The sequence below is a fragment of the Alosa pseudoharengus genome, unplaced genomic scaffold (genome assembly GCF_046254945.1).
Source record: "Alosa pseudoharengus isolate Yale_2024_CS ecotype anadromous, Long Island Sound unplaced genomic scaffold, YU_APseudo_1.1 YU_APseudo_1.1_scf_18, whole genome shotgun sequence".
In the NCBI taxonomy this organism is placed as follows: Eukaryota; Metazoa; Chordata; class Actinopteri; order Clupeiformes; family Clupeidae; genus Alosa; species Alosa pseudoharengus.
This window is the reverse complement of record NW_027468650.1, coordinates 8,898,142-8,911,402: the sequence shown is the minus strand read 5'-3', so window position 1 is coordinate 8,911,402 and position 13,261 is coordinate 8,898,142. Positions and strand designations below refer to the sequence as shown.

Genomic DNA, 13,261 nt, shown 5'->3' with positions numbered 1-13,261 from the left:
AAGTATTTATTTGTATTGATCTACTTTTCTTTTTCCTCCACAACCAATGACTCAGATTATGTCTGGGAACTGGCAGTGGACTGCTGAATCACCAGGTTCTTTTCTCAAATGATTTGCAGAGTCAATAAAGTGAGAAAGGACGTAGGCTATAGGAGTTTTAATTTGTGGAAAAGACTAACCGTTTTGGTGACCATGAATACACGAAAGAATAAATGAAATGTGATCTAGCGATTGGTGGTTCAATGTGTCATGAGTGAGGAAGTAAACCGACGCAATATTTGAACTGAATTTCTAATAGTCTATGCTGAGCTAGGATGTTATCTGGCGAGACACACAGAAGAAAGGCTGCAATGCTTTAAAAACGTCCCTTCAGATGCGCAAGCAATTTGATTCACGGAGCATGAAACTGTAGTGCTGTGTTTAGCCGATTAATACGCGCAGGTTGCAGGCACAGGAAAACATCCCAGTGCTTAAGTACCACGCCCATGCAGCGGAGTAAAGTTCTCAATCCAACCCCTAAACTTTTGTACAGCCTGTATCGGAATCTACCTTCACCACAGCTTGCCACTATCAATCGAAGCAACTTTGCAGCAGATTTCGAGGGTTACGCCGTGAATCTAGACTTCTGTCGCGGCTGACATTTTGCTCACCTGCAAGGAGTTCTTGGAAAACACCACGCATTTCTTGGGAATGTGTAAATTGTGGACGAATAAGTCTTCCTAAACTGTGATTGCGAGTCATCTGGACATCAAACAAGTCACTTGGAAGATACGCAATTTTGTCTCTATCATATTTTTTCTCAATTTTAAAATAACCACAATATCAATTCCTCGAGCACGGCAGTATGGCTAGATTGCTGAGCAAGGATATCCCGGATATTGAGGTATACCTTCAGCTTCCTATTCTCGTGTATGCCTTATTTATCAACATGACTCAGAGCCTCCTACGATGCTCTTACATGTCACTGTTTGCTGACACAATTGCTGAGCTCCGTGTTTCACATAATGACAGTTTGCGTTAGGGGTAGGCTATTTTAAACGGTTGTCAACAGCTGTTGGTTTCTAATGTTTACGAACAGCAATTCTGTCATTCACTGAATTACGCAGTTTGGCACATGGTTTTTAACAGCTACTAGCAGCACCGTCTTGTTTTAGCAATCCTCGCATGCGCACCAAAACATTTACGCCACCGCAGATTTACTGCGTGAGAAGTTTCACTTTTGTTGCCAGAATTTATGACCCTACAATTGGCTCAGTGTTTTCTAATCAACGCATGGTTTACCATCATGTAAGGGTATAGTTGTAGGCTATGTATTGTAGGTCAACAAGTTATTAAGGTATGCGTTGGTGCAGGTTTTCCTCATAATAATGAAGTGAACAGGTAGCTTAGGCTATATTAATTTGAAATAGAACACAATTAATCACTTGTAGACCCTCCAGAAATTAAATACACAAATGAATGAAACATGCATAGAGAAAATGAAACTTTGACTGTCAGCACTGCAGCTTTCACGGAATTCCTTGCAGTTCATATGCAGAAATGCAGTATTTCCGGTATTTATGTTCCATAAATGCAGTTGTCTGTGTTGAGAGTAGAAGTACAATTATAGCACAATTTACAGATCACACAACACCACACAGTACCACCATAACATAAATGAAATATTTCATGACATAATGAATTGGATTGCCAACATCCAGAACACACACACACATTCCTGAAGTTTGGATAAGATTCACAGGCTTATGTGTTGCTGACGTTAACATGGAAGAAAATCTCCCAAGCTTATTGTTGTTTCAGTAAGGTTTATATGTACGTGCTGTTGGGTAATGCAAGCCACGAGGGTACAGCTAGTTGAGGGGGTTAGAGGAGCGCATGTGACTGGAGCACATGTGACCCCCCCCCCCCCCCCGCAGCTAGTCAGGAGCCTCTGAAAATGGATCGGTTGGACAGCCTCTAATGCACAGTGTCTGTGACTTAAGTTCAAATCTCCTTCAGCTCTGATAAACGACTTATCAGTACTATTTTGTTTTGTCTGATTGCACTACTGTGCATTAGATTAGTGGATCCATTCAGAAATGGCCTTTATCATGACTTGGCAAATAAACAACCTGTTATGTTTTGGTGTCTTGCCGAAATGTTCTTGGAATGTAGTACTACCCTTAGTCAGAGTTGTTTTTGGCAAGTGGCTTTAGCCAATGGAAAGCACAGACTAGGAGGGTGAAGTTCTGTGCTATGCTGTTTGACCAATCAAACAGTAACAGATGCTGTGTTGTTTTAAGGCCTTATTTCCAACATACCCCAGGTTAAGACAATAGTCCTTCTCAGCTGGCTCGAATAGGCCTGCAGTATGTTGCAAGACTTGTTTTCCCACCATTATATAGGTCTTATGGACTCACAAAACAAGAGTCTTGGCTTTAACAGTAACAAAAAGGAATCATACAAACACATCAAACGTTTTGTGAAACATCAAATACCAAGCAAGATTGTAATTTCCAGACTTGCATAAGAGTACAATATTATAAACATGTTTCAAAGTGCATTTTGGATGCATCAAGGCCCAGGACTTTTTTTACAAATTTTATTATAGCCTTTTATCTCACCGCTATACAGCGTTCTTTTCAAATCATTTGAAAAGTCAGCATCTACCTTTAGATCTGACACTTGCTTTTAGAATAACTAGATTTGCAGTCCACTTACTGAAAATCATGGCGCTTGGCTTTTTGCAGAGTTCACCCAGGACTTAATGGTATTTGTCTAATGGCAAATGTCTTAAACATCAAGCGTTTGTGCCAGGTCCTCAGGATACCCACAGGTTAAATAGCTCGGAGCTGGGCTCTGGTCGGTCTGCCATGCGTGCCTCGTGCAACCTTTAAAGAGAACAGACAGAGACAAGTCAGGACTTTCATTAGCGTCTTCTATCTGGGAGTAATGACAACAGTGATGCGACCTTCGCCATGGCGGTGCACTTAAGGCACCAGTCTAAATGACTCCCGTCTGCCAATGAAAATGGCTTTTCTAAATCTCATAATAATTGCCATCTCTGGAGCAATTAAATCCTCCATTTTTCCCCCCTGCTCCCTCTATCCTGTCAGATGTCTTATTTTAATATCCAGTGCTTTTCTGAAAGCGCTAAATGTGGGAGCCTTTTGTGTGTGTGTGTGTGTAGATTAATTAAAATCCTCCAGGATCGCCATTAGGGTTCATTAAAAAAAAAAACAGCAATACAGCATTCAAACAAAGAGGTATGACTTTTATGGCAGAGCCCAGCACCTCCATGCGCCCCCTCTCTCAGCAGACATCTGGAACGCTGGCAGGGGACTGCTCCAAAATAAAATGGAAATTAAATATTATGGAAATGTTTGGCTACTCAAAAAAGCTTGCCTCTAATGGCTGTTGTTTTCGCCAGGGCTGCCACTACCCTTGTTTGCCCTAGTTAACACTGCAACTGGCAGTGATTTGATGTAAAAAATGTGAATGATTTTGATTGTACTTCTATTTTTTTTTTTTGTCGTTGTCGTCAATTACTATGCAGAGAAACACCCGCAGTTGGATCTGATTCATAGGAGAAAAAAAACAATGCAACAAAGTTCTTTTTATGATGTAGTCTATCAAGAATATTTTTCCTGTTTGAAATACCATCTAATCACTAATTTTCTAGTTTGTCATTTTCTTGGCCATTTTGGTCACATTTAACCCAGCAGCATTGAACAGTAAATATGTAGAGAGCGTATTCTCTCTGCTTGTCCCTCCCCACCTGGCACAGACTGAGTGCCTTGGCTGGGTTTCAAGTGCACCCAGGGAGGCAAAAACCAGCATGCATGTGCTGCAAAACACACACACACACACGCACACACACATACACACACCCACACAAACATACACACACATACACACATACACACAAGCACACACGCATACACACACAAACACACACACACACACACACATGCTTAGACACAAAATAACAAACAAACAGACACTCACAAACACATATACACACAAGCACACACACACACACATGCTCAGACACACAAACAAACACAAACACAAACACAAACACACACACACACACACACACACACACACACACACACACACACACACACACACACACACACACACACACAAAACACACACAAACTTGTGGACCAGTAATTGCACTCCAGGCAAAAAGTTGGGTCAGATTGCTCTTTTAATCAATCAACAAAACAGTGATGATCCCAGGGCTTGTCAAGGAGAGGCTGCAGAATGAAGACGCTGGTGTATGTTTGTGTGTGTGTGTGTTGTAAACATATGTGAGAATGAGTACATTTGTGTGTGTGTGTGTGACAGAGAGAGAGTATAAGTGTGTATTTTAGCTCAGCCTTGCTGAAACTGTGTCCTCCACTGCACAATTTACTGCTGCCACCAGCGTCAGCAACAGCAGCAGCAGCAGCAGCAGCACCCGCACATCCCCCCAGGGAGGGGAGGTGGGAGAACACGCTCACCTGATCACATGTGACCCCCCCTGTCTGGTGCAATCTCCGTCTGCAAGCTCAATCCCCTTGCAGGAGTTCATAGCCTGCAGGCCTCCAGGCGAAGCAGCTTGCTTACGCACTCCTAGAGCATGTGGCATATTGAACCTCGTTTTTTCCCTTCCTTTTTTGTTTTTCTGCCCCCCCCCCCCCCCCCACACACACACAAACACTCTTTCCGTTGCGGTCACTGCTATTGTTTTTCCTCTCCTTTTGGCTCCCTCCATTCGCTGCGCCGCCGTGAGTGGATCAGGCTTCGGCCATCAAGCCCTGATTTCTTTACAGTTCATTTACCTTCTGCTTCTGTGCTAATTGTTTTCCGAGGCCCAACATGGCCGGGGACAGTTTCAAAGGCCACATAATGAGGCTTTGGCACATATCGCCCATTATGGAATTAAACCCCGGTTACAAAGCACGGAGTCTGTCTCAGCCATGCTCAGTGCACCCCAGCCTGCAACACCTTTTTTTTTTTTATATCATTCTTGTATTTTGTCTTTCTTTCTCCCCCTTTCTATTCCTTTATCTCATTCTTTTTCTCGCTTTCTCTCCTTCTCTCTCATTCACTCTCTCCTATGCTCTGGACCCCTCCATTGTAGTCTAATGGCTTGAGAGAGGGACGGACGGCCTGACTGGCTGTGGTTTATTTGCTAGAATCTGAGCCTGACTAGTCAGGTGGATTTCTATCTGTGCCGGGAAGAGGCTGCAACTGATACATTCCCTGGGACTTAAATCTCTCTCTCTCTCTCTTTTTTTCTCTCTCTCTCTCTCTCACACACACTTTCTCTTTCTTCTATCACTCTCTCTGTGATGCACTTGGATACATGGCAATGCAGATGACTTGAACTGCTCTGTGCAAAGCTTGAAAATGAGCAACATTCCACATTTAGCTGCACCATGCATGAACTCCTTCAAAACACGTTCAAGTCACCAAGCCAAAAAAACGAAACAAAAAAATGTTCAAGGCAGCGTCACATATCGTGTGAATACAAATAAACATTTCTTCCAACATTTGACAGCATAGTGTAGTCCATTATCTCCAGTGTCTTGTTTTTGGAGGGGGTAAGAAATGTGGTTCAAGTTGTCTCTTGGTGCCATGCCAAATGTTCAGTCAGACCCAGGCTGGAGTGGTGGGGTTTCCAAAGGCCCACATGATTGGAGCAAGTCCAGTTGTGGATGGGAGCAGTGTGGCTCTTAAATGTTTTATAGCCCTTCTCTGATTGGAGGATGGCAGGCTGTCAGGCTCAGGTTACCCGTTATGGAGCTGTTTCAGCTGTGCACTTTGGGGAAGAAACACGCCAGCCTGGGGAATGCTGGTCCACCTCTCTGCCGACCCTCTGTATATGATCTCTGCCTTGTCCACAGTGGTCCTGGCACACATAACAGAGAATGTGGGTTATAAAAGGAGCCATACTGTGTCCAGAAGAACAGGCTGCAGAGAGGATGGACATTTCGTTGATAACAGGAGGTTGTACATTCTTGTCTTGTACATTCCTCTGTGTCAATGCCCAGCAGTAATCTCCTCTAGGCTGATATATAAATGGTGCTCTTGGTATTTTATAATATGAGAGTGCATAGAATCATTAGGGATAACACTCAATTCTTTCTGTAGGGTTAGCTTAATGGCATGCGTTCTGTCTCATGTTATACATTGGAGTTCTGCTGATTGAGAAACAGAGTCAACGTGATACAAATGTTTACTGTTGTTGTAATTCAATAGTCAATGATTCGATTAAAGGCTGGTGCTCTAATTTAAGGGGCCATGCATGTTTGTGAATCGCAGTGTTTCTCTGCTTTGTATCTGGCTTTCTGGTGTACCCTCTTTACAAGATAGTTTTCAATTGCGTTAAACATAACGACTGTAAAATGTATGATGGTTTTAATTTTGGAGTAGGATTCGAATAAATGATTAAACAGAAGCGAATAATGATTAATTATGAGGATAAAACAATGTAAATATGTAATGCTCCACACGCCAGGCTGGAATAGAAAGCTGTGTAGCATTACCCTGAATTAATCAGAAGCTGCATGCAGTAAGGTCAGCAGTAATCAACTGATAATTAACTAACACAGAAGGCCACATATTGTATATTTATAAGCACATTTTCATAGTTACACAGCAGTAATTAGCCATCGTTAATTACTGCGGCCATCATCCGTTTCCGCAGTCCCTTCGCTCGGAATAGGCTGCTATATTTTGTCTGTTTATGCTGACATGTCATTGTCCAGCAGATTGTGAAATTGCAGATACTGAAGGAAGTGACACGTCTTGGTGCTACTCCAGTCTGAAATGAAAGCTGAGTGCAGTGCAGTTTTATTTTTGATCGTAGCTGTGATTACCGAGAACTGCCGGATTCCTCACCGTTCAGCCTGCTAGAGGGAGGAGGAGCAGTGTGACACCTCAGGGATCTGTGTCCCCCCCACCTGCGCCGTTTCTCATCATATTGGCGCCCGCACGCGTGATACTCACCGCCCGCGCTTAATATTACTGACCCCTGACTGTAGCCTTATTTCACTAACGCCTGATCAATATGTGGAAATTCCTGTATTGATCGGAGCCCAAGATGGAGCGTGCGTGGCCAAAGAGTGCCTGCTCACGCTACCCCACCCAAGTCTCCGCTCCTTGTGTAAGAACAGTAAATAATTCTTCATTTAGCATCTAGGGTGGGGTGGGGATACCTGGCCCTGCACAGGAAAGAGTTACGTTTTTCACGGAGGCTGCTCCACCTTCCTCGCATACTAAGTTCGGCATTGTGCCGTGCATCACTAAGTCCTGGGAGGTCTGTCTTTTTCCCTGAGATGAGGAAGGTCAAGGTAATTTATTGCACAATATGGTGCTTCTATTGATTAGACAGGGAAAGGGCAAGCCTAGCTGCCTCTCTAATAGCCATATGAATGTTTTAAGCACCTGTTTCCGCCCTTGTAGAGTGGTACGGAAAAACAGGCGCCAGACTATTGTAAATGCCTATCATTACCATAAAGGCTGTTAAGAATGTAGAGCTGCTCTTGACGCTGACCACTCGGCGACTCTGCCACTGACCTGGCCTGCTGGAGAGGTGTGTATTGACGTGTGATTACATGCACTGCCGCCCAGCAAGTACTCCCTCTGGTGTCTGAAAATGTATGCATGTCAATGTACACGTTTTAACACGCACACATCACCCACTCTACCGACTCTCTCAGTCTCTCTCTACCTTCCTCTCTCAGTTTCTCTCTCTCTCTCTCTCTCTCTCTCTCTCTCTCCCTCCTTTTGCTCCAGACTCTTTCCCTAGTTGTCTCTAGTTCTCTTCCAGGCCTCAGCCTCCCGTTAATTAACGCTTGGAGCTGAATTTGATTTGCCATTTCCCCTTGTCCGTCATACATTGCCCCCCTATCTGATTTCCTCACAGGGGCAGGGCTTTGCATACTTTGGCCCCACCAGAGGCCGGCGAGGGTATTGATCTCCCATCTGCCCGGTCCTGTGTGATCAGCTGAGAGTGATAGAGGCAGACGTCGCGGCTCCCGCCAGAGCCAACCAGAGCGCACAGATGGACTCTGTGAAGAGAAAGAGAGGAAGGGAGAGAGGAGGGAGAGAGAGAGAGAGAGAGAGAGATAAGCAGCGGGAGGAAAGGGGGGGAAAACAGGAAGGGAGAGGTGGAGAGAGAGAAAGGAGACAGAAGGGTGGGGGCAGGCAGTAGCGCTGCGTTTTACTAGCCAAAAAGGTCAGACAAACAACAGGGACGTTCAGCTGTTGTTCTGCTTTTAAAATATTGTTTGATAATCTCCTCCTTCCGCCGCCTTTGCGCCTCCTCTTTCTGGGGTAAGCAGGATCCTGGAGTCCCTCCCCACCCGAGAACGCTTCACCCAGGGTGGATGGAGTGCGTCTGTGGCATTTACCGTCTGAAAGGGGAAGTGATACAGACACGACACACATGCTGGAAAACACACACACACCTGCACCTGCCTACACGCATATACACACACCCTTACACTACACCCACACACACACACAACCACACCCGCCTACACGCTTACACACACACTCTTACACTACACACACACACACACAGACACACACACACACAAACACACACACTTGCACAATACACACACATAAACAGACACACACAAAACAGCCAAACATGCATAAACACAAACCCCAGCCAGCTCGACACAAAGTGCGTGGTGAAGAGAGAAGGGCTCTCCAGTTGTTTTCATGCACTATTCATAGGCTGATTAGTTATGCCACGATTAAATTGTGCTCCATGGGCAAGAGGTTGTTTTAAAATCACAAGTAGGCTTCACAGCACACAAGGCTATTGATTGTAATGTATGGATGAATGCCTCGTCTTGTGCACCGTATTGATCCCATTGGTTGAGCTTGAGCACAGTTTGACATCTCAGGGAAGACACCGTTTGTCTACTGATAACATAAAATACAGTACAATAAAAGGCACTCTGTCATGTTCCACAGTAGTAATCTTGTGATGGCCGTGGCCAAATGTGGATTTTTATCATATGTGACAACAAGCCGTACTTGAAATTTAAATCGTTTATCAAACATTAAGACAAGACATTTTTTTTCCATGACGGCCATCTGTCCAGGTTGTGTGCTAGCCACCTGTCTGCTGACCCATGGGTTAAGATTAGTGTCTGTTTCAGGGTTATTTTTCTTCTGCCCAGAAACATTTTGTAGCAAGAGCAGATTAGACGCTGTCCAACATCATTAGCAGTTTCCCTGGCCAGGTTGCGGGATGGATCCGTTTCTCTTGTACATTTTCCACATGAGGAGAGATGGTCAATACGGGGCAGGGAAGGTGGCCGGGAAGTAATGAGGGAGGGTGCATGGAAGAGGAGGTCGAAAGCAAATGAAGGCATGGCCCCCCTCAAATTAATGTGTATTCCAATTGTTGCATCATGTGTTTGACTTCTCAGACGGGCATATATTCGTTTATGTATAAAATGAAGCTCTAACAAATGCCTCAGGGATTTGAAATGATTGGTTCCTGCTGAATATAGAAAGGTGTTTTTTGCCTGATAGGTGATTGGTGGTTGAGAAAGGGCGGAACACATGTGGGTTCTTAAGAACACTGTAAACACGCCACCTGTACTTAATATGTATGTTGATTCCCCAATCAATCTGTTTGACCTTATAATGAGAACGACCCTGAAATGTTCATTTTAATTTAACGTTTAATCATTTTCTGCAGCTATTTATTTGATAGCGCCTTTTGTCACTGTGATTACCAGGCTTGTATTGTTTTAGATTCTAGCTTGCAATAACATTAATTATTAATGTAAGAGTTGTTTTTTTTTATGCATTTCTTTGGTTTTCCCCTCTGGGCAACACTGAGCTAATTATGTTTGTTTGTCTCTAATCTTTCTGCCCACCCCAAACAATCAGACATTGTGCCCTAGTAAGGGCCAAAATAATGGACTCACATGAGAGGACCCTGGCCACTTAAAGGCTTCAGAAGGTGACAATAGAAAATTTGTTGTTTGCCGGTCTGCTGATTTATTTGACACATTACACGTTTATTTTTTTAATAATTGTTGAGCCCCCTGATGTTGAATAATTATCATCAAGCACCCACAGGCACCTGCATAAAATCTGGACTGTGAGCCCATCAAAGTTCATCATCAGAACGGCTGGAATCAATGCTTCTCCAGCCTTGCGTGTCGTGTACGATCCCCACAAAAAAAAACACACTAGTGTGACAGTCTTTTTTAACACACAATAAAACAAGATAGAGGTGTATTTTTTTATTGTTTCAATATGTATCTCACACAGTGGGCTTGACGACATTTTATTAGGTGTGAAATTAAAAAATTAATAGGATGATGTCTGTGGCGCCGCGCAAAGTGGCGGATGTGTCATTTATGGCGTGCGGCTCTGGCGCCTGTCGCTCGGCGGGAGGGTAACAGGTTTGCCCGGCGTCAGCGTCAGCCTTTTAACACTGAGTGTCACAACGTGAAACAGGCTTTCATCTCGCTAGCCCGCGACAGCAGTGAAAGGACGTGGCTTTATGCGGTGTCACATTGCTGGCAGGACATTAATTGAGGTGGGATGGCAATGTTTGTCAGAAAAGAAAGCGCGAGGGGAGAAAAAAAAAAGGGAAACCGGGGAGGAAATATGAAAGAGAAAACACCTCAAAGTGACTCTCGGGGCAGATACAGCTGGTGGAAGTCAAATGATCTGTTTTTGGCAGCGCGCTTGTTCGAAATGGCACGGGTTAAAAATACATTCATGCCAGCGATGTCGGAGCCTGGTGCAAAGCCACAGGGAATAGTAAAACACAGGTATGCCACACGCGCTCTGTGACTTTTCATGTTCAGCAGCGGCATCAAAGTCAACCCACAAGATATGACACATGTACTCACAAGGTGCTTGGCTCCATCCTCTCTGAGGTGGCAGACACATGATTTTTTTTACTATGGATGTCTTATGTATATGTCTGGATTTATGTCTATGCCTGCTTGTAGCCTGTGTGTGTGTGTGTGTGTGTGTGTGTGTGTGTGTGTGTGTGTGTTTTTGTGTGTGTGTGTAGAGATATTTTTAAGTGTGGATTATTCTGCATGTGTGTTTGTGTGTGTGTGTGCAGGTGAATTAACCTGTACTTTATGTCCTATGTATAGCTGGCTGCATGTCTTTCTGTCTGTCTACTCTAGTGTGTGTGTGTGTGTACAGTACATCTGTATGAGTACATAGATCTACAGTATGCGTGGCTGATGTGGAGTTGTTGGGTGCTGGAGCGTGGCCGCAGTGGTGGTGGAGGAGGAGGAGGAGGGGGGGGGGGGGGGAGAGAGGTGAGGTGGAGTGGCAGTGGTACAGTGGAGAGCGACATGATTACAGATTCATTTAAATACTAGCCCAGTGGAGCAGCAGGGCTCAGGCTGAGGAGAAGGGGCAACGCTGATTATAATGGAGGGTTATGAGAGAGAGAGAGAGAGAGAGAGAGAGAGAGAGTATTGTAGCTGTTCAATCCACAACGGCCGTCTACTTTGTTCATGTGTTTGTATATCTTTGAGTGGCATTGGAGGAAACCCGAAAAGTGGAAATTCTCCTGTTTGTCCACCTCGAGAAGTACTCAGTGGAGAGAGAGAGAGAGGGGGGTGGGGGTAGAGTGAGGGAGAATGCACCTGACGACTGTCATAACGTTTTAGGGAAAAAAAAATACAGTCTAATTCAGATGTGCTTTTAAAATGTAATTTATTCATAGGTTTAAGCCTCTTATCGTCTTGTGGGGTGTCAAGGCTTGGTAATAGCACTGTAGATTCCCATTGAGTGGTGTTGAAGGATTTTTTTCTTTGGGGGGAGACTCTATTTACTTGCACAATACACAAGAGCACTTTTTTTCTGCTACTGCCAACTGTGGTTGCTGCATATTGGTAGCACATTAACGGACATTTATTTGTCGGTTTGTATATGCTTGAAGGACCCAGTGCTAAGAACACCCCAGGAATGAAAAGAAGATTTTATGTCATTGTCTTACATTGAAATGAGTGTCTGGGATTTCCATCGTTCACCTTGATGAAGCACAGCTGTTGTGTTCCAAATCTTTCTGATGTTACAAAACGCTTGTGCACACACAGAGCCTGTAGCCTCAAATGTCCTTTGAACTTTGATTCTTTGTGTTGTCAGCAGCAGGCTTTGCCTGTTGCATTTGAATGTTTGTACCCATAATGTGCATACAAACACACAGAACCCCCCCCCCCCCCACACACACACACACACACACACAATAGGTGTGTTTGAAACGGGAGACAGCTGCCTACTGCCTCCCTCCCTACATAGAGAGCTGTCTCACTAGACATGACTTTGGATTAAATGCATCTTTTAAAAATTAGCGTAGCACTCTAGAATCTTTGGTTAACACTACGGTATGACGTTAGCAAAGGCCTGACGTTAAACTAAATTAGCTTACGTAAGCTAGCAGGCTAACGGTATAAATTAGTTTTAAGGCCGGCAGATATATTAGACCAGACGCTATTAATGGTTACAACAATGGCATAATCAGATAGTAAATTGTTTATTTCTAATCTGTAATCTACAAATCTAAGCAAAATAAGGTCACAGAAATGACATTTTAAACAGATTCAGCAGCCATTACCGATGTCATCCACCATGTTTGTTTACCTTTCACAGCTGTTTCAGACGTTGCCGCAAGGGATTATGGGTAGGAGGGAGCATGAAGTGTGCATGATGCTGCCTTCAAAAATGACCGTTATTTGGGAATTCTAAGATATCTTAAAAGGCAGCAGAATTTGTTTTTTCGGTTTCGAACCGCACTTGCTGCCTTGCTCCCCAGTTAGATATCTTAAAAGGCAGCAACTTTACCCGTTTCGAACACACCCAACGTGTTGTAAATTCAAAAATATCAGTGAATTGCATATATTTATGATATCTATTGGATTTATGAGATGTTTTTCTGAAGTACTTCCCTCTCTCTTTCTCTCTCCCCCTGTTCCCCTCCCCCTCTGGCTGTGTCTGCAGAGTATTCTGGCCCTGAACCCGCGGGTGAAGACCCATGCTGCGGTCCACTCCACGGCCGCCAAGCAAGCTGAGAAGAAACACTGGAAGAGGAACCCAGAGAAGGGGTGTGACGTGAGTGCTCTCCATGCTCGCCTCTATCAACACACACACACACACACACACACACACTCATGCAGGTTGTGGAGACAGTGCTTTCCTCACCCTTATCATCTCTCACTAGTCACACACACACACACACACACACACACACACACACACACATAAACCCTGTCCT

At 44.2% G+C, this 13,261-nt stretch overlaps 1 protein-coding gene across 2 annotated transcripts in view; it reads left to right on the top strand.

The window, feature by feature from the left end:
* The first annotated feature begins 278 nt into the window (after window positions 1-278).
* LOC143130921 (dihydropyrimidine dehydrogenase [NADP(+)]-like) overlaps window positions 279-13,261 on the top strand; it is a 157,461-nt gene continuing 144,478 nt past the window's right edge. For both annotated transcript variants that reach the window (XM_076290207.1, XM_076290206.1), the window contains exons 1-2: window positions 279-883; window positions 12,988-13,098. In XM_076290207.1, coding sequence (XP_076146322.1) covers window positions 845-883; window positions 12,988-13,098 — 150 coding nt within the window. In that variant the 5' untranslated portion in view covers window positions 279-844. The remainder of the gene's footprint in view (window positions 884-12,987; window positions 13,099-13,261) is intronic.